The following is a 24,116-nucleotide window of genomic DNA, read 5'->3' as shown; positions in this document are numbered from 1 at the left end:
ACACTGCACATCCACCGGGCACTGCTTAAATTTCATGGATCATCAGAGATTTTAGAGCCCCTACACTCAATGGGTTTTCAAGATCAAGGTATTTTCAGTGAGATTACAACTTATATTGTCACTGAAAACCACAGCCAACTTGATCAAGTGCATCATTAGTAACTCAGACACCAGAGTTTGATCAGGTAAAATGGAGAAATATAATCTAGGTTGGAAAATATCATATCAAAACGGCTAAGCATGTATAGCTTGTTATGATGCTAAGCTGCCGTTCAATACCAGAGAAGCAAGAAAGAAGAGCTATGCACTGTCTTTAGTCAGTTTTCAGCGATAAGTACACTTGAAGTCAAATTTCTCCACCATATTCTAGCAACGACCTCCTAAAATGAGGTAGGCTCAAGACTTGATATCACTTGAAGAAAATGAAACCTGTAAAGGTAAACTGGATGCAAGTTCATGAGCCTCTAAGCATCTGCCCTTCACTTTGTTGAATGCATCGGATATTTAGATGCAACAGAGAAAAAAAAGGAAAAGGCAGCTATGTCTTAATCCTAAGTGGAAAATTCCTACATTTTACATATTGCCGAATGAACTGGCTAGCCTATAGTAATCAATTCAGTCTTCGTTACGCTTTAGGATGTGACTTTACCCGCTATAATCCACCAATTTGAAGCTGCGCCATTGAAAAACACATGCTTGAATTCATGTTATAGATGCTCTGGCAAGCCCAGGACTTTCAATGGCAGTAACAGAAGCATGTCAGTGTAGCTTTCACCTCCCAATTTCATAATTAACAGAAGTAAATAGAAGTCAAATCCTTGGACCATGCCTGCATTTTCTAGTTTATCAACTCAATTCAGATATCATACCACGCATCATGTAGTATCGTCATAATCTGGAAAGGAAACACCAGCAAAGAGTTGAAAATCAAGTCATGTAGATTAGATATCATGAAATGAAGAGGCTTCAATTTCTAACATCACAGCATCATTGGAAGAGAGTGTCTTGAGCTATATCTATATCACATAAAAAAGAGAGTAGAAAACTGCAAAACCAAGAACCTCATGACAACGAAAAAGGCATTCAATATCTTGGCAGCCTTAGAATTCATCACCATCATCCAAGAAACTATATTCACTCTCTGGTTCCTTAAGTATCGATTGGAGGCCATGAATCACAAGCCAGTCATTGTGATACATGTCTGGGAAATTTACTGAGGCTTGATCATTAAGCATCAAATTATCACCAGATGTTGAGACAGTAATCCCAAATCCCTCCAAATAAGTCTCTAAAACAACCCCATCATCAAAATTAACCAAATCGCCCCACATAATCTTGCAAGGAACAGCATGCTTGAGAAACATTGAAGAGTACTCCCTCAAATCCCAGAGAAAAGCCTTTATCACTTCATCAACAGGAGCAAAGATTGTTAACGCAGTCTTGTCCGTAAAGCCCACCATTAATTGCAAATCAAGAAAAGAGGCCATAACAGAGTAGCCTTTTGAATTCAAAACCCTACTAACCTCATTAAACGAGTAATAATCGCCTTAGCAGAACATCCAAGATTTTGATCCGAAGACCCAAAACCCGTATCGAAGAATCTATCAACCCCGAGAATTACCAAAGAACCATCATCATAAACCGGGGAATCTTTAATCTTGACCCCATTTAGTGAAACGTCATCGCCGGTAGAAGTGATGGTAAGTGAATAATTTGGAAAAAGAGATGGGATCTTGGCACCTAGAGAGAGGGACTCGAGGGAATTGAGAGGGAAAGAGAGTGGAGAGAAGTGGAGACGGAGGATAGAAAGAGGGGGTTGGCCTGATTGAGTAAATGCAGTATCAGAGGGAGAGAAGATTGTGAGAGAAGGAGTGTGTGGGATTAAAGAGTTGGAGACTAACGGGAGGGTTAGTGACATCGATAGGTAGCCGGAATTCGAGAGGATTACAGCGGCTTCACGGAGGGTTTCGGTGGGAATGGAGGAGGAGAAGGAGAGGAAGGAGAAGAGGAAGAAGAGAGAGAGGAGAATTTTGGTTGCTGCCATCGATGGCGGTTTCGGAGATTTGTGTTTTCTTGGTCTTGGTGAGAGAGAAGTAAGTGTATATGGAATGGGAAGGAAGGAGTTGGCGGGAAAGAGATGAAACGTGGAGAAATGGGATTTGTTGAGGTGTTGAAGTTAGTTATGGATACTGGAGACAGTTAGGCTGTTCTTAACAGAGTGGCGGGAATGCCCTGAATGGTCCGAGGAATGCCAGCGGCAGTCACTGAGACAGCCGCTAGCTAGCAACACTGGCTACAAGAATAAAACACGTACGTTGACAATAGTAGTTTTTTACGAGAAGCAGCTGAATCTTTTTATTAATGATTCTATTCAAAAGTGAATGCATGATAATAGATGGAAAGAAACATATATATAATAGTTTATGCAGAGAAGGAAGGGAGAGTCGGATTTATGAAACAAATTACTCGTTAAATTAAAAAAATACAAGGTTTTACTGTACTCATAGAGACAAATCACAAATAATAATCTGATGGAATTTCCTCTGGCTCAAAAAATCTTTAAAATAGATATTGGAATCAAGGTGATATTATCATCGCAATACAGTTTGTATTTAATAATTTATACAGGGTTAGGGTTAGGTTAGTAATTTTATCTTTTTATATGGTTAAATTATACATTTAACCCTATAGTAATAAATTAAAATGCCTTAATCAAAGGTGTTATAGTCTTTTTTTTTTTGAAATATAAAAAATATTATCAACTTAACTTTATTATAAAGGTTTTTTTTATCATTTTATATTGGTTTTATTGTTAATATTAATGTTACTCATGAGAATTATTGTATTTGATCATTTAATAAATATTTTTTAAAAAAATATATTAGCTTATGACACGTGCTAGTGAGTGAGCAGCCCCAACACTTCTTGGATGACACGATGACGAGCTATCTTTCACGGCTACATTTGAAAGGTCTTTAAATCACTAATCCTGTCTCAAATGCCTAAGTTGATGATTTGCTTACTCGAAGCATGCTCATAATCATGTGTGACCGATAGGCTTCCAGCCACAATATGCATTTAACAGACATCCAATCTGTCACGGCACAGAGATTTTTGGGCACATAAAAGAAAAGGATAGGATGAGAGGCGGCCACTTTAACGAAGGCCTCTTTTCCAGAGAGAGAACTGTCTAGAATAGGAAACCTAAGCAATGCATCTCATGACGAAGCTATATCCAAAGCTTGCAAACCCCATTTCGAACATGAGACGAGTCCCCAATCCAATCTATTGCTTATATTAAACATCGATATGTGTGCATCATGAGGAGCAGTGTAGTGTGAAGATGGAAACCATCATATTTGCCATTAATTACCCGTCTTTTTCTGTGGATTATGTAAATCATCTTACTAGCAGGTGGTTGGTTAATACATATGCATGCGGTGGCAGAGCTTTTTGCAGGGGCGAGAGCAGGCATTAGGATGAGAGGGCCCTGACAACCAAACATTTAAAAGCTTTACATTTTCATCCTTCAAGTTATGTGTCATTCCCATTGCTTTTTCATTCTTATTTAATTTTCATATGCATCCTAAAATTTGTTTTTGTTATCAATATATTAAAATGATTTAAGAATATATATAAAAAAAATTTCAAAAAAAAATAATTTTTTACCGAATAATATTTGTGCTGCATTTCCGGACACTACCGGCGTGTCAAAGTCGCATAAAGTAATTAATTAGATCAAATGGCAAGAAAAAAGAACAAGCAAATCCAAAAATAGAAGAAGAAAGAAGAGAAATGGGCAACAGGGGAGAAAAGAAAAAAAGAATGAGTACATTGAAGTTTTACACTTTAAGATTATAAAATTATCTGAAAAATCCTGACGAGATGAACCAAAAAACCTAAAGAAAGCTACCACCACAGACCACTTATAAAATTCATTGTAAGACCTATATTCTTAGCTTGAAGAAATTACGATCCCTTTCTTGTACGTAAGTTTCTCCTTTCTTTCCTTTCCTGTCATGTTTTTCGTTATACCGCCTTTTCTTCTGCTGATTCTCATTTTATTTCTTTTACCTGTTGAATTGGTAAAGTTCTTTCCTTTTCGTTGCATCTGAGAGCTTTCTTTCTTTTGATCTTTGTCTTTCCCTTGTCCCTTTTTGGGTTTTCTCTGTTTCTTGTTTGTGGTTTTTTTTTTAATGCTTATAGTTGTGTTCTCCTCATCTGGGTCCTTGCCATTTCTTGTGATTGTTGGTCTCTTTGTGTGATGCTACTTGTTTGGCAGTTTTGTTAAAGCCCTTTTCCACAAAGTTGTATCTCTTTTTTCTGAAGTTGGCCCTCTTTCCGCCTTATATTTATGTCCGTATTCTCTTTTTCTGTAACATTTTTTTGGTTATTTTTGTTAAAGTACTTAACCTTCAAATTTTCCATGTTTTATTCCAACCACAGTGATTATTTATTTTCAAGGGGGCTCACAACAGCTTGGTTCTGGGCTCGGATTTCTTGAACATTAGTTGAGATTCGTCAATTGGTGGTTGTTTTGGAAAATTGAGAGATGGGGGATCATTTTGTGTTGCTGGTGAATCGGCTGTTAACTGAATCCACATTAGAAGCTGCAATTGAGAGCAGAAACCTGTCGATGCAAGCCACAGCATCAACAGTTGATGACACTAAAATTGATAAATCTTTCCAGAAAATGGATTTTGGTGATATATCGACTCCAAGGAAATTGGTGGAGTGCAGGATATGCCAGGATGAGGATGATGATTCCAATATGGAGACACCATGTTCTTGTTGTGGCAGCTTGAAGGTTCGTTGAGCTTTTATTTTTCTTTATCAACCAAAAATAATTTTCATTTATATTGGTGCTTTTTGGAAAATTATGAATTCTTTTCATGCATATGAGAATGAGTGTTAGTCAATTGTCAAAGTATAGTTTCGTTACTTTCTTTTTATCTACTCTGGAATTCAAAGTAAAGTTGCCAATTGGTCTGAAGTCAAAGTCATTAAGTTTGAAACTCAATGCTTCCGTCTTTCTGTACAATTGTTTTGCCTTTTGGAGGGAGAATAACTCACCAGATTGTCTGGAAAAGTTCATCCTCACTGCTATGTTCTAGAAGGCTTCCTTTCTTTCCTCCAAAAAGACCACAGCCGATATTCTCTTTCCTCGTGTAATTGGACCGTTCGATCGTTTGGTTTACTGATAAGCTGATTCATATAGGCTTCCATAGTGAGATTTGCATGAGAAACCCTTGTCATCGCTCTTGCTTAACTGGCATGTACCGTGGATCACATCTTATATGATACAGTCATACAGCAAAAAAAAAGAAAAAATAGTTAATATCATGATCATTATACACTTTCCTTATTTTCCTGGATGGAAAATGGAAAGTTTGGTAGATAGCTAATAGCTGAATGACTCAAGCATCAAGTTGGGTTAGTTGATCTGATTTTGCTTGGTTGAACTTGGAAAAATATACTGAGATTTGCCTAACTCAACCCAGTTGACCAGTTTTCTTGTTTGAAGTTAAAAAATATGCCTAAATAATCTACCACAGGGACATGTTTGTTGGCATGGTCCAGAAGGTGTTGATTTATTAATTTATCCTATTCCTCCCTCGGTCTTTATGTAGTTGCATTGCTTCTTCTTCTTTTTTCCTTTTACTGTTTCGCGGTTTAGAAAAACTGAAGGTGTTTTCCTGTTTCCACTATACAAAGATCAACATCTTAAACATCAAAAGTTGAGTTGATGTTTGTCGTGTTATTAAACCAGCTTGAAATATCAGAATGTCATATAGATAGGGTATGCATTGGTCTCCTAGATGAATTTGCCAACTGTTTTAGTGTAGCTTGACTTAGCCTTCAATACGATCACATGTAGCTTGCCCTTTCTGACAATGTTCATGTCTGATTGTTCATATTCGCAGTATGTTCATCGCAGGTGCGTACAGAGGTGGTGTAATGAGAAGGGTAACACTATATGTGAGATATGCCACCAGGTACATTTTGTTCTTACATTTTCAGCTTCAATCTAGTTACTATCATTGGTTCTGGGGAATCTTTGTAGTTGACATGAGGTTATAGTCTTTGTCACCAACAAATTGGACCATAGCTTTAATGGTACAAAATTTCATTGATTTCAGGAGTTCAAGCCTGGTTATACAGCACCACCTCCCCTGTTCCAAATTGGGTTTCCAGTGAACTTCAGGTGATCTTGCTTGCTTCTTGGTTTTCATTAAACTTTTGTTCTAATTGTATTTCCATTTCACTAGAACTTCACCAATGTGCTGATTGTGCTCCAACACTTTAATCAGGGGAAATTGGGAGACTTCCAGAAGGGAGTTAAATGGTCCTCACTTCATAGCAGTGGTCTCAACTGAACGTAACTTTTTGAACAATGACTATGATGAGTATGCAGCTTCAACTACAAGAAATGCAATCTACTGTCGGTTAATTGCTGTAGTTGTAAGTCTCTCTCCTCTCTCTTTTTTTGGAATAAAATATGAAAGGAGATTTTCCAGGAGAACCTTGAAAGAGATACAACTGTCGTGTTATGGACATTCATTTCTCAGAAGCTAATGTTTCCATTTTATTAGACCGTGTTCTTATAATTTCTTTTCCTTTTATAACTATATTATTCCTTTTTTCACCATGGCGTTGTCCCTTTAACAATCTCATTACTCTATTTGTTCTCTTGCAGTTCATGGTTCTTTTAATTCTAAGGCACTCTCTTCCTCTTGTTCTTAATGGAACCAACAATATCTCATTCCCGGTATTTATGGTATAACAATTTGAAATGCTACTACAACTGGAAAAGACATTGATGAAAATCATGTGTGAAAAGTATAGACCAACACTTTCTTACTTTGTTTGACAGTCGTTATTTCTACGAACTGCTGGGATTATTCTTTCAATCTATGTCATGTTAAAAGCAGTGACTGCCATCCAGCGTTGCTGCCTCCATCAGGTCGGTTCCAGCCACAGTATACGATCTCGTGCTTCTTTTTTTATGTTTACGATATGCTGTTGAACTATAGACTCATGCTCATCAATTTTTCTTTGCCTATTTTTTGGTTTCATTGCTGATCAACAGGAGCCTCCAAATTCATCATTTCATTCATATGATGAAGATGCTGAGCATCCAACCCTGCAGCCTCGGCCACATATAATAAATGTTCATTAGAATCTGCCAGATCTTCAAGTTACTAGTTTGTTTCAAGGTAGATGGAGATAATTTCATTCTCAAATGTGAAAAAAAGATTGAAAAATCAAGTTTCCAAGGTGGCTTCCTCACGGGGCAAAGTTTAATGGGTTCTGATTTCTGAAAGAGCACGGTATCTTGTTTGTTGACAGTGACAAACAAACGACAGTTCCCTGGAAGACAATAGTGATTTAGATTCCTAGATTTGCATTTTCTTTACTTCTCCATCATCTAAATGCTTTGTACAGTTAAAAAAGGTTCCAATGTATATACAAACATTTATACGAAGAACACAAGCTGACCTAACGAGTGCAAGTCTCTATCTTTCCATCCCTAGCTGCTAGAATTTGAAATCTAATCTCATGCAGCAATACCAAATGACTTGTACGCAAAGTAGTCAATCAGCTAGATTGTTTAACAGTCAAGTCTGGAGTATAGAAAAAGGTATTATCCACTGTGAAAAACTTTCCTGTGCAAATGTTTTACACGTTACAGATATCTTCTTTTTTTCACACCATCAAATGCACATAAACAGAGCCAAGATATGGTACTTGCGTTCAAAAAACTGTACACTGAATTAATCTCACATTCCAAGAGTAAAATCCAGCGGATACAAAGGAACAGTCATACCCTCTTAGAACTGCAGCATCCATTCTATCTTAATAAGATCCATGCTCAACTGTGAATCGTTGCAGTTTTTAAAAGTGAGGAGAATAATAATAAAGAAAGAAAGAGAAAGAAAAGGCAAATAAAGAGAGGAGAAACTGATCTCTTGTAAAATTGAAATTCTAATATTAATCTGTAGAATCCAAAAGTGTGCTCAAAAGGAAATGTCCAGAAAAGGGTACAAAGGAGGACCTCAAAGCAGGTCAGTAAGATTGTAATCTGGATTCCTATTGAGAGTCTGATTGAACCCCAACTGGGCACCTTAATGACTGTATGGTTTTGCCCTTTTTAAATATCTTAGTTCCAGCTTCTCCTTGGCCTGAAATGTTGGGGAAGGAAAACAAATAAGAAAATTCACCACAAAATTTTAAGCATCTCACCATCCTGTCAATTTTCTTTTGGTTAATAATTATATCAAATTTGAAAAAGCTCATCATCCTCGTTAATATCAGATGTTCTTTAAAGAGTGTAGTTGGTGGTAATACTTTCGGTTTTTTTGCTGAGAACGCCAGTAGCAAGCAAGCGCTCCAAATGCACAGCTAGAAAGCGCGATTGCCAACGCAGCCCCAACAGGCACCACCACTGCATTCGTTGAGGCCACTAAATCTGCAATAGCCCCATCATTCACTTCATCCCCAAGACGATCTTTTTCCTTGTACAAAGATGCAAGAGTTTTGCCATAATAACCAGTCAAGAACTTGTATACTTCATTCAAGTTCCAATCTATTTGACCAAATCCATTCTCTCTGTGGTTACTAGAGAGATGACATGAAGAGCAGAGCTGTTTTGGAGGCCAAATAATCTTTGGGAACTTGGGGTCACCAGTTCCTACAGAAGCTTCTTCCTTCATTAATCTCTCATTGACTTTATTATGGGCACTCCACAACCAAAGGGCAAAGTCACGGGATGTATTGAAAGGGGCAGTGACACTGCAAATTGGAAAAGCCTATATAAGTAGGAAGGAGCTTGAGAGCCTAAAGGTGACTTATTCTGAGTTGATTTTACCTTGAACACATTTGATAAAAATGTTCACGGCACTCCTCGCATATAAAGAAGTTGTTGATAAAATCACATACTGCAGTGAATGCAAACTGGCTCTCTCCATCCTCAATCCTCACAGAGAGTGAATGCAGTACAACCCATAAACCACAGCTGCAAATGACAAAACAAACAAATGGAACAAGGAAGATGATTGGTTAAACAATTCAACAGTAGAGAAATTTTATAAGGGTTATAGCTGTTCAAAATAAAAGAGTTTGGTTTCCATGGCATGAGAAAACACTACTAGAGATGCCAAGTTTTGTATTACTGTGTAAGCTGGAAACAGATGAGCCATTTTTTTATAAGAGAAAAGATAAGCCTCAAGCGGCAGTAAATACTAGATACCATCTCACAAACATTATAATAGAAGCTATCATAAGATTGCGCATACATATGCATGGATAATGGCATACAAAAAGTAAAAACAATTTATGCTTTCTTTCTGAATCCAAAAGGTTAAACTGCCATGCACTTCAAATTTGCTATTTTCAGAGCAGATAAAGCAAATTACTGCTTATCAGCAGAAGGAAATGATTCTTAAATCTGAAAGAAAACTTAGAGCTTCTCTGGACACTAGCATCTATAACAGTACATGCTATCACTAACAATCATTGCTACCACCTTAGCGATAACTGCATCCACCACTATCACCAAGATGTCTATTATTTCCCTAGTAACCACACCGCCCATGTATTTAACAGTCCCAGAGTGTGGACTGCCACTGTCATTCTTGCAAATCTGCATTTTTTTTAGTCAAAGATCTTGGAAAATGGTCAAAAAAATGAAGCAGTGGATCAGTCCTCAAATTCTGACATACCCAGTGATGGTACAATGGAGATAATGGAGAACATGACAATGTATGAATTCATATTTGTCAACTATACACAGCCTTTCCAAGCAAGCTGAATAACTCATTACAAGAAATGCTCCAATGTGAACAAATACAAGACTAACAAGAGACTATTTTAGGCTTAGTTTGGATGCACCTTGTCATATCAAGTAATGTAGCACCACTACACATGAACTCGCCATCTCTAGTGTATCAATAACTGGGTAGAGCACTATAGCAAAACTTAAAACATACTGAACAAAGTGTTCATCCTGTAAATAATTGGAATAAGGAAAATATGCTGTTACCTAAAGCCCCTGGTATCATTCTTGCTGCCACGGCAAAACATCTGACAAAGAACACACAGCCATTTCAAAATAATATATTAAGAAAATCAATCCAGCAATTTGACAAGTAACAAGATGAAAGCCATAGTTAAACACATGGCACAAACTAGTATTAGCTAAGCTACCACAGGTAAAAGGGCAGTAACAAGTAACATTTTCAACAAAAATAAACCATACATCATTGCTTGATCTCACAAACAAATTTTCGGCTTCTCAAAAAAAATTTAAAAAAATATCTAAAAAATATACAGTGGAAGTCAAATTGGAATGGATATTTTAAAAAATCACAAACTTAGTTCACTCTTATCATATGGATCGGTGGGCGCTTTTGCAAACATTAAAATTACTGAATGGCTCCAGAAATGTTAAGATGCCATTTTCAATATTGAAAGCATTGAAATAATATTATGTTCCACCAATTCTTACTTATTCAAAGCAATGGCTAGATGAAAAAAACAATAGTCCAAACTAGGCACTAACCACACAATAATTTTAGAAAATGAAATTTAATAGAGCAAGTAATAACTCAATAATTGTCAATTATCACACAGAAATTAACTGACATGATACCATTTCAAGAATGGCACACAAAACAGTTCAAAAAATGCTGATATTTGAGTACAGTACCCCACAGATCAATAAATGGCATATATCCCAGAGACACAAATGCTCACGTGCAATCATTAGATGATAGATTTAAGCCTCATACACAAAGAAGCTTCATTAAACTTATGCATTCAAATGCCACTTTATAATTTTACTTCTTAGACAAATCAGCTCAGATTATATCATATAAGGTTAGCGAGTGGCAACATTTTTGCCCAAAATGACAATTTTGCTTCTATTTGTAGAAGAATACAAGTAAAAGGGTGACAATTGCTAAAGAAGAGAGGGGCTCCGTTAAATTTTTGAGTATTTTAGAGGAGCTTATTTCTGCAGTAATCTTAGATTTAATATCAGAACCCATCAACAAAAATTATATATAATTAGCCTCTCTCCAAAATATCAAAATACATCAGTCAAAAATATATACATGCTAACCACTATTAGTAAATGTCAAAACATACCTAAATAGTTCAATTTGACTACACTACACTTCAGTCCTAAATTGGCCAGGGCGGACTAATGCTTGATATTATCAAAATATAAAACCAGCAAACGTTTCCTTCCTTAAGGAAAGAGAAAAACACCTACCCAATATCCTCGAGGAACTTCTTTCCCACAAATCTGGAAATTCCCCAGCATCCCCTTGTTATCACTGACAGCTTCCTGTTTGTCAGGTGACCACATATCTGGTGGGCACAAGTCATCAAAATTCACAAGCACTTCTGCACTTCCCTTTCGGCACCTAATACAAATAATCTGGAGTAGATCAATGAGGTAATTACTGGTTTGGGTATGGAAAATTCCATTCCAAAAAGATGGTGTTTACCTCTTTGAAGGATGATGGGCCACTAACAGTTGAAGAAATTTAATAAGTGAAGCCCGGGTGTGTGGTTTGATCATCTGCAGAGCAAGCATATAAATCATGGGTGGAGAACGAGCAAAGAGAGACAATGCAAATGAGCATGCACCCGCACAAACATAACCAGATGGGGAAAATGTCTACCTTGTGTTCAAGTATGATTTCAAAGGCAAAGAATGTAGCCTCCTCAACATCATACACAGCACGTGCAATCTTTCACAAGTTATGCAACATAGAAGTTAATATCTTAAATTAATGAAAGAATTTATATTGAAAGTAACAAAGCAAGTTTGAACTATGCAAGCAGAAACCTGTCCAAGGTCTGATATGTTTGAAGGAAGATGCTCAAATTTCTCATCATCCAAGCCATATGAACTGCATAAAACCATGAAAGGTTGTAACAGGGCAGCAGACTGAAGCCAAAATCCAGTATCGAAGAAACGAAAAAACATACACTGCCAGAATCAGAAGCCTTCAACAACAGACTTCATTGAAACAAAATAACATAATTCAATGAACAGAAACCCATTTCTCTGAATCCAGAATAACAGAGCCCAAGGAACAAGCGCTTAGCATATCTAGCGCGTGCAGCATCTTCTGATTGCTTAGTCAAGATGCATGCTGTAGTTAAGCACTTATATCACAAAACTGACAAAAGACTTTATCATGTGCATGTCACTAACACAAAAGCAATAAAAATATGAAGTATAATTTTTTTCTACTAATAGTACAATAGAAAAGAAAGAAAGAAATCAACTAACTAAAAGGGAGTACGAGGTACACTATCAAATGATTATGTGAAACATAAAATTTATCCAATTTCTTTCTACTTCTAGAGAAATTTGATACATGATTCTGTTTCGTAGGCACACTATTAACAAATTTTAACATCAACAAGCACATTTGAGGAAAAGGCATGTAAATTACAAGATGAAGATTTCACTTAAACAAGCAGTGGTTAGGAATATCTAATACCTGCCCAATTGCTTGTTGATCCAATTAAGCAATCTTTCAGCTGTCCGCCCATCATCAATGACATGTATTTCACTCTTCTCTTCTTTGGGCTCCCAACCACCAGATGCAAATTTAGAAGGTGGGCCCCAAAATAACATAGGATAATGACTCACGGAAAATTTATCACAGAGTTTATTATTTATCTGTGCTGCCAAACAAGTTAAAGAGGGACTAGTCACCAAGCCACCCATGTATATCAATTGACCGAAACAGAGCTATAAGAGCCGCAACTTTACAAACATCATCACTAATAGGAAAAGGTTAAACAAACAGTTTGATGAGGTTAGAAAACATTTGTGCCAATATGAATAACTACAATCCTTTTCCCTGTTCACCAATCATTTGAAATAGTTGGAAACAATATTTTATCAAGCTTCGTTCTTCTCTTTCAAATCTGTGGAGATGTAAATTTTTGCAAAGAAAGCACAATTTAAGTGCTAATGGAAACAACTAATTTCCTGTACATTGCAAAATAATTTAAAAGGAGTAGAACATGACCACAACGTGTATTAAAAGAAATCAAGAAGACGGTATATATACCTTCAAAGCACAATCCACCCTTGTCATCAATGCAATACCAGGATGCACAGCATCAGGCCCATTGAAAAGTCTTGCAACCTTTTCGTATTGGGGCTGCGTATTTGAAGCTCAAGAAATAAGAAAATAAACAAAAAAAATGTTAATGCAAAAGTGTATCATACAATACCTTATAATTTCTGCAAGCAGGGCACCTGAAAAAGACAGTCATTGCAAGGAGAAACCAAGGTCATATAACTTACTGTTATTGTTAAAATAAAATGAGCAAGAGATGAATCACACAGAAAATGTAACAACCATCATTGCACAAGGCATGATTCAACAAATAATCTGCATGGGAACATGGTGTGCTGTATTCTTTTACAATTTGATAATTTATGAATTTTTCATTGGTTCAGTATAATAGATATTCAATTAATGGTTATGCATACAAGCAGATTAACCTGATTTTGAGAAACCAACAAAAATGCGGTTGTGGACAACATAGAATAGACCAAGTAATAACTTGGTCAGCAGATACATGATTATTTATAGTTTAAGCAATTTCAATCTTAAATTGTTTAATTGGCCCATGAAACTAAGAGGAAGATCCTTTTGACCTTCAGCTCAAAACATCAGTACAAAAGGTGGCTGTCTTAGCTTAAAACCATGAACTGAAGGATCACCCCGCCCCCCGCGTTAGCTTATAACACCAGGGCCAAGGTGGCCTGTGACAGCTAGCTAGCTCAAAAAAATACCATTTAGAAGTGGTTTGAGTCCTAGGAATGATAAACAAGAATAGAAGACAGGTTTTATTATTGTGAAGTTCTTCTATCATTTCAGACCACAAATCTTTTTCTCAGTTTTAGTTTTAGAAAATCAACACAAATATAGGAATAATACAGGCCACATTACCAATTATCATATGCAAAATGGCTCTATTATAACTTAAGATAGAAAACAGGTTATGCAGAGGAAATAATTTACAGGAGAGCATTCAAACAGTGGAGCAAGAGATGATATCAAACTTAATATAAGGTAGTGAGAAATTGAATCTCAGGGGAAAAAAGTTATGAGCACTTGAAACAGTCGCTAAATAAACAAGTATGTTGACCCCAATGTGGCAGCAAGTATCGAAATTAATAATTGTAACAGGCATGGAAACGTTAATTTTATTCATTGCACAACCCCTATACACTTTCCATCATTTACTCAGTCTTAATACCTTTCTCAAGCTCCTGTATATACAATGTTCTATGGTTAATGTATCAAATATAACAAAATGTTATGTGGAAGGTCTAACAGACACAATATGAATCAGACACAAGAAGCTGATTGTCGTGTGATTTAAACAGATCCAGTCCAAATCTCACATTACATGTTTTGTCAAATAGCTGGATTGCAAACTAAAAACTGAATCAGCTTTAGGAGATGAAAACAATATTGGTCATACAGGGGAAATTCTACAATGCTTCCCTAAAAGGGAAGTCATTGCAATTTTTACAGAATTTGGTGTATGTTTTGCAAAATCTTCACTGAATTCTGCAAAAGCTCACTTTTACAGTCACCGAATTTTATTGGATATCATTTGGTGATTGTATTACTGAATTCAGTAACCAATTTTTCGAATAACATAATGCAGTGAGTATTTCGCAGAATTCAGTTGAAAAGGTCGTTGCCTTACTTTATTAAGAAAGGCATTATAGAAGCCACAATCAAAATAAAGACAGCACCAGCACTTTAAAGTAACAACCCTTTTACACTATAGCTGTCTTTCTTTTTCCTCGGCAGACTTATAACTCAGCAAATGATGGAGTCACGTTATCTGATCAAACTAGTGTATGAAAAAACAAATTATATTTACACTAGTCACAATTCAGTTCTTAATCATCCCTCTAAAAAACACAAACAGGAAAATCCATCTATAGTTCTGTGCTAAAAATCACTGCTTTATGAATTTAATACATAAAATGATAAAATAATTTCGTAATCAAGACTAAAAATTTTGAAAATTAAAGCGCTTCATTTAATAGATAAATAGCAGAAAGTAACAGCTAGGTGGTTTGGGATGAAGAGAAACTGACCAGTGAGCAAAGAACTCGACAATGGCGTGAGCAGCGGGAGTGTTACGGAGAACAGCATCGAAATTCGTGCTATTCAAATCAACAGCGTAATCAACCTGCGCTTTGTTTTCGCTGCTTACAGCTCGGAGGATCGAACGCGATCCCGACTGAATCGACGCCGCTTCCTTGGAGCTAATTAGCAAGAGCACGATCACAGTCAAAATCACTGATGCTTTAGACATAGACATGGTAAAATTATTACTGTACAATAAGAAGAAGAAGAAGAAGAAGAAGAAACTCTGGTTGTTTCGATATGGAAACCCTTTCAGTGTTTTTTGGACGAGGTTTAGACAAGGAAGAGGGAGATCTGTTTTTTCCTTTTTATTGTGTGTAAAGTTAGAATTTAAAAGTGGGTAGGCAACAGGGTGGTGTGGTGGGCGTATCCGATAGATGTGGGTCAATTTCCGGCCGAAAGCCGAACGGCTTGCTGCTGCTATGTGTACAGTGCATTTTTGCCCATGGGTGATTTGTTTTTATTTTGGCGAGAAAAACACCCTCACGCCCTTATGGTTGCGGCAAATGTTCCTCTTAAACACCTATTTTTTTGATCGATTCACACCGAAATTCATTAAAATGGCAAGAACTGCCAAATATTATGATGTTAGAAATGTATTGAATTAACTTGAAGGGTGTAGGTAAATTTATCAGGTTCTAAATTTATTTTCTAGATGTTATCTGTTCGAGTTTCACAAATCTCAGGATCATTTAAAGCTTATATGGTTGTTAACTTAAGGGCCTGTAAGTTTAGTTAAAGTACACATGAGTTGATCCAACGCTATATTAATCACCTCGACACTTGGTCTTTGGTGTGAGAATGTGGTGGCTTCCGTTTTAAGATGTTTTTTTGAATATTTATATGCATTGAAAAAATATTGATTTTTTTTAGTTTTTTTTCTATATTTTAACGTGTTAATTATGATTTTAAAAAGTAAATTCAAGAAAAATACTTGTAGTTGTAATTTTAAAAATACTTTATATCACAATCTCAAGTACGAGTTAGGTGACCATAACAGCAATGATGAACTAAGTGTGTGTTTAATATTATGATAATTTATATGGTTATTATTTTAAAAAGTAAATTCAAGAAAAAGTATAGTTACTATTTAAAAAAAATCCAGTTAAAATTACTGTGAGATTGATTTTTAAGTCTCCATTGATAAAAAGCAATTTATTTAAGCTTCTACAAATATAAAATTTAAAATACATTATATACGAAGTCCAATAAAAAAAAACATATAAGTTATTCAACTAATCAAATAATTTTATTTTTTTCAATGCAGTTCAGAAAAAACAGAAACCGTCACGGTAGCTAACTATCAATAGTAAACAAAATGCATAGAGCGGGGAGAAGGGGTTTCGAGAGAATCCAGTAATCCTTTGTATTTAAAAATTGTAAATCCCTTGTGTATTTAAAATTTAATAAATGACAATAAAATAACGTAACAGTAATAATTATTTTAGAAATGAAGTTTTAAGAATTAAAAACCCTTGAACGTGGTTTATTTTTAAGAACATTGACAAGACAAATAATTGATTAAAAAAACACCTGAAATTAAAAGAGAAGAGCAAAACAATAAATATGTGTAAATAAGGGAGTATAAATGCACTCTTGACTTCTAAAAGAGTGGACGGCCACCATAGGAGAAGAGGGAGGGGGATTTTGCCAAAAATTCTTCAAATTTTCCTTTAAAAATTGCAAGAATACACTAGAAAAATAAAGATAAAAGGGAGCTAGGAGAAGTTTAGCTAGGGAATTGAAGAAAAAATCAAATAACAGAAGAACTAGAAGGGGCGGGTTTTGGGAAAAGGAGAGGAAGAGGAATAGAAAGAAGGGGTGAAGGAAAGACTAGTTTCCTTGCCATTGTTCTTTTATAAAAATCACGGTTAAGAGGTAAGGAACACTAATCAAAACTTATTTTTGAGTTTTAGCGTGATTTTAATGTAGTTTTCAAGGGGCGTAGCGTGATGGCAAAAGGTTTGAAATCTGCACAGCAGGTCTCGAGTTCGAGTCAAGGTGTGCATCTCTTGTAAGAGCCTGGGATAATCGAGGTTTTATTCGCTCACCTAAGTCCATAAAATACGTTTTTTAAAAAGTGAAATTTCCTCGAATCTAAAAAAAAAAAAAGTGATTTTAATGTGTTAGGAAATGTTTTGTATCATGGAAAAAAAAGATTAGAGGAGTTGATTGTGTCAGTGGCTTGTTTAATGCTTTAAACATAATTATTATAGTAGCTTAGCACTGAGTAAAGCGTCTATTTGAGATGAAAAGAAAAAAAAAATCATACCCCCACCTTAAGCACAGGACCGATCATGTGTGATGCATGGCATAGGAGAATATTTTTTAAATTTTAAATTTTAATTGCATCGTGGGTTGTGTTAGTGCCCGATGATGATAATTAGTGTGAAAAGTTTAAAAGAAAACAAAAGGGAACTCACGGTTCCCTTTATTGGACATATCGACAAATAGACCATGAAAGGTGAAAGAGGGAAAATTATGCAGATAATGTGTGAAATTATCGTGGAAAATGTGCTAGAACTGATTTGGGTTTAGTCAATATAGAATTTAAAATTTTAAAATGAATATATATATATATATATATATGATTTTGGGAGATAAAATTGAAGAGTGTTATTTAAGAAAATTGTGCAATGATTCGATAGTTCAACGGGAATAGAAAAAAGAATTAATGATAGTGAAATTATCCTGTGATGATAAAAAATACTACTGCAAGCAGCTGGTTTTTTTTTTATAGATTAATATGGATATTCGAGTTAGTTTGTGTGTACCTCAACTAATTTCACGGGCCTTGAAATTAACGACCATGTAAGCCTCCAGTGGTCTCGAAGTTTATAAGTCTCAAACTGGTGATTTTTGGGGAGTAAACCCAGAACCTGACCAGTTGAGCTACACCTCTCAGGTTTAATTGTCTAGTATAGAAGGTGATGAACATGTCGTGTTTTTTTTAATAATCGTAAATGTCTTGATCAGTTTACGCACATTTTAATTAATTCTTGAAGTTTTAAAGTTAATAATCATATAAATTTCTAACTTGAATTAATAATTTTTTAAAAATAAATTTAAAATTTAATCAATTAATTTTTTTTATGTGGTCACGCAGCGGAGATTTAAGATGAATGATACTCGAAGGTAGTAATAGTATCAGTGATACTTACCAGCTAAGTTCGTTGTAATTTTTTATTATTTATATAACTGTCTATCTCATTCCACAGCAATAGATAAGGCAATCGAGTTACCCCTGGCAGGGTCCCTGTCACCCCAACGAACAACAATGACACTGCCAGGTCACATGAATATCTCAGCATTTATGAAGGGATCTAAGGAGTAGATTGCAAAGGTTGGACTTTCAACTAAAAGACAAAAGCATTCATTCATCATATTATATTAAGAAGTAGGTTGAAGGAGGTTGAAGCGTTGCGGTGGTTATGGTTTGATGTATTTTTTTATTTAAAAATATATTAAAATAATATTTTTATTTTTAAAAAGTTATTTTTATATAGTATATTAAAACGATTTAAAAATATATAAAAATTTAATTTTAAATAAAAAATAATTTTTAATTTCTTTGAAAATACAATTTATACTGTGTTCTCAAACATTATTTAAGTTAATTCACTTGATAAATTTAGACCTTTTTTGTTTATTTAAATTTTTTAAATTGTTTTAAAATAATAATATCAAAAATATTTTTTAAAAAATAAAATAAAAATTATTTTATATATTTTTAAATAAAAATCATTTTAAAAAATAACAATTACTACACTTCTAACTTCCAACTCTACACATTTGTGGAGAGTTTTGAAAATTTTGAAATGATTTAGAATTTGTATGACCCTCATTTGAAATTAAAAGTAAAATTACCACACTTTATTCAAATGACGTGGATCACCATTCAGACATTAAATAATTCATCAATTAAAACACGAATAAATGTGAATCGGCAATTTAATATTTTAGGAATGCTGAATTATTTATTGGTCGTGCGGGAGAAGGTTTTTTTTTGCTTATACAAACTAGAAGACTAATCATGATATCTTCCACGTTTTATCAAGAAATGGATGCTCGGGATAAGCTCGTGCTCGGAGAAGAATGCCATTCGGGGTTAGGCCCCTTGTCTAGGCTGGAGAGCAGCCCATCTCCCTCCTCATGCAAAGACCTTATCCGGGTCCGCTTTCAAATCCATTGGTGCTCCAGGCTGTCTCGTACCGGGTGTAAGATTAGGCCATAGGCATCTCGGGTTCGAGACCATCCCGAGCCCATGTGTGAGATATGCGCCCCTGGAGGGGATGCATAAATTCAGGTCTCAGGCGCTTTACGGTTAGATATATTTGAATTCGCTTATTTTATCAAATCACTCCGCAGTACCAAACATAATTTATACTTGAATTCCCGCTAAAACTTAGGGTTCACTCACATAAGCTAGGGCTTTTATTTTTTATATATTTATTTTGTGATTTTATAATAAAAAATCTCCGTGTCCCTTTTCAGACACTAATATAAAATTATTTTCTAAAAGAGACGTAAGACCGATGCATTGTGAAAAAAATACTACTCACGGCTTAATTTGAATTTGAGTCCAAAATAATAGACTTGGAACAATTAATTTACCATGTGAAACAAATGATTTAAGTATCATCTTCATCGTCGCCGCCAATCTATCAATGAATTTTTTTTTAAAATTTTGTCACCGGAAGTATTTTCAGGTCGTTTTTTTTCATATTAAAATTAAATAAATCATTTACTAAAATCATGGGATTTCATGAAAAGTTTTGCTAAAGCATCCTAGACTAATTTTTTAACTATTTTACTCATTACGTATAAGAAAAGGGATATAAAAAGATTTCGAACAATCCACCCACAATTTCTTGAACTATCCAGAATTAATTTCTTTCAACTTTAACTAGAAAAAGGTGGGTTTTCCAAGCATGTATAAAGTATTAGGGTGATCATTTCTTATTCGGTTTGGTTTTTATAAAAAAAAAAACCAAACTGAAATATTTTTTTTTAAAAAAACCGAAACCGGTTTAAACCAACCGGTTTCGGTTCGGTTTTTTAGGATAAAAACCGGTTTAAACCAACCGGTTTCGATTCGGTTTTTTAGGACAAAAACCGGTTCAAACCGGTTTGGCTTGGTTTTTCCGGTTTGGCTTTGTTTTTTTCCGGTTTGGCTCGATTTTTTTTTGGTTTTTTTTTTGTTTGAGTTCAGTTTGGTTTTTTCAGTTTTAGGCTTATAAAACCAAAACCGAACCAGCCAGTTTTTTTCACAATTTGGTTTTTTCGGTTTTCTTGGTTTCCTCAATTTTTTAATTTTTTTACTCATCTCTAAAAGTCATGATCAATCATGATTTTTTTTTCAATTAGGATGGATTGATTACAAAAATCCATATTAATTGTTTTCTTTGCCGTGATGATTTTTTTTTTTAACGTAGGTGTTCGGGTCAGCTTGCACGCATCTCGACTAATCCCACGTACATAATGGGGTTAAGTATACCTTGATATTTATAAATTTTCATATTACACCCATTCTATTGTTGGAACTCGAGGTTTAATAATATATTTAAAAAAAAAAAAAACTAATTGCCTGGCCAGGATAACTAGATATTTAGAAACCAGTTAATGTCTTAAGTCCTCTAACATGTATTTTATACTATGTTAAAAACATAATGGAATTAATTTTTAATTCATGGATATTTTATTTTATGTTTCTATTTGCTAGCTGGATGCTTTTCCTTTTTATTGGAGTTTATTTTACAAATTAAAAGAAAAGTGTGATTTGAATTTGGCCGAGAGGTAATTATTTTTGGTTTGGTTTGGTTTTTACCTATAAAATAATTAAATTGATTTTTTTAAAAATATAATAAATAAAACCAAAATCGAACCGGTTCTAACTGACCGGTTTCGATTTGGTTTGGTTATTTTATATCAAAAACCAAAACCCAACCGACCAGTTTTGGTTTGATTATTTTATATTAAAAATAAAAAACTATATTGTTTTTGAGCTTTTTTTGAACTTTCTTATGAGTTTTGGTTTGGTTTAATTGTTTTTGGTTCGGTTTGATTCAATTTATTTTTAATTAAACCAGTTCAATTTGGTTGAAGTTTTTCAGTTTCAGGTTTATGAAATCAAAACCGAACCAAACTAAATATTTTTTTAAATATTCTAATCAATTTAATCGGTTATTTTTATGATTTGGTTTTTTAAATTATTATTTTTTAGTTTTTTTAATTTAATTAATTTTTTTACTTACCCCTAGGAATAAGTGCTAGATTCACATTTCCTTGACTCGGCTATCTATCTAATCCAAGTACTTAGACTTGCTCTCCTGCCTATATTATATTTTAAAATACATATACTCATCGGTAGAACCGTAGAAATGTATTCTTCTATCCTCGTTGTCCTATAGGCTTCGGACGGAAAGCAACCTAGGAACGTTGCACGTTATCTTTCTTTTCTATTTTTCTCGATTACACAGCCATACACGGTTTCTAGAATGGTCCAATACGCCCCCCCAGCACAACAGAAGAAACTGCAGCCCACCTTCATTGAATGTGTTTTTTCTCTCCTATTCATGCATGTAATTCACAGAATACGCGCATGGCTTCTAACATCGAAAACTAAACTTGCGTACCACCCTTGCCATCCTAGTTAGAAGAATTCCAATCCTAGTAAGAGGAGCTCTGACCAACACCCAAGTTTATTCTGACTGTTGTCTTTCACAGAAGGATAGATAATTAATCATGTAGAATAATGCAATAAACAACCGGCACATAAACGAAATTAATGTTGTGCAATGAAATAATGATAATCATGTTCGGAAGCATGTGCTGTGCATGGATAAATCTTCCCTCAACCTGATTTTAAACTAATCAGATCAAAACCTAGCTAAGTCAAATACGGTTCCTGTGCGTGTGGGTGTGTATTTCTACATTAATTTTGACCACACGGTGTGATCACCGATAAAAATAAAATCAAAACCAAACTCTTGATCTCACCATAGATTATATTCTTTAATATTAATCACCAAATCAAGCTAATCATCCTCTCTGTTGGCTAAAAACTCAGAGATAATATGCAAAGAGACAGGAATTAAGAGTTATCAAACTAAAAAAATTAATTTATTTAGCTACTATTCATCTTGAACGAACAGGTTCTTCATTTATAGTTTCTAACATAGGCTTCCTTGATCTACAACTAGATAGCCTATACTTGTATTCTGGCAACGGAAACCCCTCAACTTCTTCCAGACTCAATCTTGCTGCTCCATTTTCACTTCCCTTTGGGCTTTCTCGAGCGTTCTGATCACCACCGGATTCCGGCAAGACCCTAGTTATATTATTTCCTCCAGATATTCTCCTAGCAGCAGAATTTGCAGTCATGAAGAAAACAGCCATGTCAGCAGCGGTGACAGTAGAAAAAACTCTTTTCATTGGAAACATAAGGTAAACGTTGCCAAATTCCAGCTCCTCATCAGCGCTAAGGGCAGAGAACCTCCTGCCAATGTGAAGAGATTGTGAGTTTGCTAGGAAGAAGTTTGGGCACTCTAACATGAGCTCTGCTGCTTTCACGGGCTCCCTGAACTGCCTAACTTCACCTGCTGGGAAAACAACCCTTGCAGCCTTGGAGCTCTTGATCAAAGGCGTTGCTAAAGTGCATGAAATATAGTTGCCCATATTGAGAAGAGGCGATCAAAGTAATACAAGATAGAGACCAGAGTGATTTCTTTTGGTTTAAGAGAAGAAATGAAATCGGTTAAGAGTTCGTTGAGGAAAAAATGTGAGGGAAATTGTGGGCTTTATAGGTACACAGGGAATAGAAGAGCCAATGGCAGGATAATCACTCTATGGAAAAAATAATAATAATAAGTATGCAAAGGCGTGGAAGTTGTGCTGGATTGTTTTGTAAGAAAGACGAATGCGACGAAAAGATGCGAAGGTTCTAATGGTTCTCCACTCAGTCTTGGCTTGGCTGGTAATTGCGCGTGGGACCTAGATCCCTTCAAAATTGCAAGGATGTGCTTTTGTGACCATGTTTCACCAGCTACAAGGTCAGAATCTTGCATCTGAGATAGCAAAAAATTCTTTCTATATGGCATACTATTTTTTTTTAACTAACAGCGTGATTGATTTTATGTTTTAAAAAAAAATTGAATATTTTTATTTTGTTTTAAATTAAATTTTTTTAGATTTTTTTAATTTTTTGATGTCAAAAATAAATTTTAAAAAATAAAAAAATATTATTTTAATTTATTTTTAAATAAAAAATATTTTAAAAAACAACAACTACAAATATACCTAACAAACTCTAAGCGTACATGTTCGTTCATAACCTACATTTACATTAATGCGCATTTGTCCTCCGTGAAAATAAAATAAAATAAAAAATAATTACAACTATACTTTTAAAAATAATTAATTTAGTTGAAACTCCGTTACATTATATTATATTGACTTCAATCCCTAACTCCTGAACAACGTTAGGTGATTTTCCACTTCTATAGTTTTGTCGGGAAATAGTTGACGCTTAAAACCGCCGTGACAAGTGGATATTATAATTCAATTTTCGGACACCTACGCTATTTGATTTTTACTATGTTCAGCTAAGTTAATAAAAATTTGGAGGCAAAGACACAGCTACTGTTACTGTAGGTCTAGAGAACGGAAATTGAAGTGCATGCATTAAATCTTCACCGAATTTGGTTTTGAAATTTGGCACACTTGCAACAATTTGGCAAGGTTTTTAAACCTGACTGGGTAGCTGATTGGTTGACCTGGTTTAAGATCTGAATCATGAATTTTGCTTAAATTATTGAATTTTAACATGGTCACTCGAGTCAATTTTATTTTTTTAAAAATAAAAACGATGTTATTTTGGTTAAAAAAATAAATAATTAATAAATT

The 24,116-nt window shown here is 34.8% G+C and overlaps 4 protein-coding genes across 9 annotated transcripts; 1 reads left to right on the top strand and 3 right to left on the bottom strand.

Moving 5' to 3' along the window:
* Window positions 1-1,100: 1,100 nt before the first annotated feature.
* LOC7488387 (putative fasciclin-like arabinogalactan protein 20) lies at window positions 1,101-1,918 on the bottom strand. The gene is made up of 2 exons (XM_024607007.2): window positions 1,622-1,918; window positions 1,101-1,523 (listed from the first exon to the last, which is right to left on the bottom strand). Exons 1-2 carry the CDS (start codon window positions 1,916-1,918, stop codon window positions 1,101-1,103), a joined length of 720 nt encoding a protein of 239 aa, XP_024462775.2.
* Window positions 1,919-3,116: 1,198 nt separating this feature from the next.
* LOC7482871 (uncharacterized) lies at window positions 3,117-7,504 on the top strand. 5 transcript variants are annotated; one of them, XM_024607136.2, is made up of 8 exons: window positions 3,117-3,533; window positions 4,447-4,807; window positions 5,925-5,996; window positions 6,141-6,205; window positions 6,312-6,462; window positions 6,698-6,778; window positions 6,875-6,964; window positions 7,091-7,504. In XM_024607136.2, the coding sequence occupies exons 2-8, from the start codon at window positions 4,553-4,555 to the stop codon at window positions 7,178-7,180; spliced, it is 804 nt and encodes a 267-aa protein (XP_024462904.1). In that variant the 5' UTR covers window positions 3,117-3,533; window positions 4,447-4,552; the 3' UTR covers window positions 7,181-7,504. The 5 variants fall into 5 exon arrangements, with proteins under 5 accessions (XP_024462904.1, XP_024462901.1, XP_002312427.2 ...); XM_024607133.2 differs by lacking the exon at window positions 3,117-3,533 and adding an exon at window positions 3,678-3,985; XM_002312391.4 differs by lacking the exon at window positions 3,117-3,533 and adding an exon at window positions 3,678-3,989.
* Window positions 7,505-7,968: 464 nt separating this feature from the next.
* Window positions 7,969-15,711, bottom strand: LOC7482870 (sulfhydryl oxidase 2). Of its 2 annotated transcripts, XM_002311453.4 has the most exons (12): window positions 15,161-15,710; window positions 13,267-13,291; window positions 13,101-13,193; window positions 12,522-12,703; window positions 11,858-11,921; window positions 11,691-11,759; window positions 11,514-11,587; window positions 11,276-11,429; window positions 10,043-10,083; window positions 8,870-9,016; window positions 8,350-8,793; window positions 7,969-8,183 (listed from the first exon to the last, which is right to left on the bottom strand). In XM_002311453.4, the coding sequence occupies exons 1-12, from the start codon at window positions 15,385-15,387 to the stop codon at window positions 8,162-8,164; spliced, it is 1,542 nt and encodes a 513-aa protein (XP_002311489.1). In that variant the 5' UTR covers window positions 15,388-15,710; the 3' UTR covers window positions 7,969-8,161. The 2 variants fall into 2 exon arrangements, with proteins under 2 accessions (XP_002311489.1, XP_024462899.1); XM_024607131.2 differs by having other exon boundaries at window positions 7,969-8,793; window positions 15,161-15,711.
* Window positions 15,712-22,312: 6,601 nt separating this feature from the next.
* On the bottom strand, window positions 22,313-23,033 carry LOC7482869 (uncharacterized). The gene has a single exon (XM_002311452.3). The coding sequence runs from the start codon at window positions 22,887-22,889 to the stop codon at window positions 22,350-22,352; it is 540 nt and encodes a 179-aa protein (XP_002311488.1). The 5' UTR covers window positions 22,890-23,033; the 3' UTR covers window positions 22,313-22,349.
* Window positions 23,034-24,116: the final 1,083 nt, after the last annotated feature.

Source organism: Populus trichocarpa, chromosome 8 (assembly GCF_000002775.5).
Source record: "Populus trichocarpa isolate Nisqually-1 chromosome 8, P.trichocarpa_v4.1, whole genome shotgun sequence".
NCBI lineage: Eukaryota > Viridiplantae > Streptophyta > Magnoliopsida > Malpighiales > Salicaceae > Populus > Populus trichocarpa.
Note: the sequence above shows the minus strand (reverse complement) of the source record. Positions and strands in the feature narration are given on the sequence as shown.

What these genes read in the sequence shown, in the direction of transcription:
- LOC7488387 (XM_024607007.2), bottom strand. Translation starts at nt 1,918, where the DNA reads ATGTCACTAACCCTCCCGTTAGTCTCCAACTCTTTAATCCCACACACT. An exon ending in TTTATGATGATGGTTCTTTG is followed by an intron (nt 1,524 to 1,621) that starts GTAATTCTCGGG and finishes TCGTTTAATGAG; the next exon opens with GTTAGTAGGGTTTTGAATTC.
- LOC7482871 (XM_024607136.2), top strand. Translation starts at nt 4,553, where the DNA reads ATGGGGGATCATTTTGTGTTGCTGGTGAATCGGCTGTTAACTGAATCC. An exon ending in CTTGTTGTGGCAGCTTGAAG is followed by an intron (nt 4,808 to 5,924) that starts GTTCGTTGAGCT and finishes TCATATTCGCAG; the next exon opens with TATGTTCATCGCAGGTGCGT. An exon ending in GGGTTTCCAGTGAACTTCAG is followed by an intron (nt 6,206 to 6,311) that starts GTGATCTTGCTT and finishes CACTTTAATCAG; the next exon opens with GGGAAATTGGGAGACTTCCA.
- LOC7482870 (XM_024607131.2), bottom strand. Translation starts at nt 15,387, where the DNA reads ATGTCTATGTCTAAAGCATCAGTGATTTTGACTGTGATCGTGCTCTTG. An exon ending in ATCAACAAGCAATTGGGCAG is followed by an intron (nt 11,922 to 12,521) that starts GTATTAGATATT and finishes GGTTTTATGCAG; the next exon opens with TTCATATGGCTTGGATGATG. An exon ending in TTTTATCAAATGTGTTCAAG is followed by an intron (nt 8,794 to 8,869) that starts GTAAAATCAACT and finishes TCCAATTTGCAG; the next exon opens with TGTCACTGCCCCTTTCAATA.
- LOC7482869 (XM_002311452.3), bottom strand. Translation starts at nt 22,889, where the DNA reads ATGGGCAACTATATTTCATGCACTTTAGCAACGCCTTTGATCAAGAGC.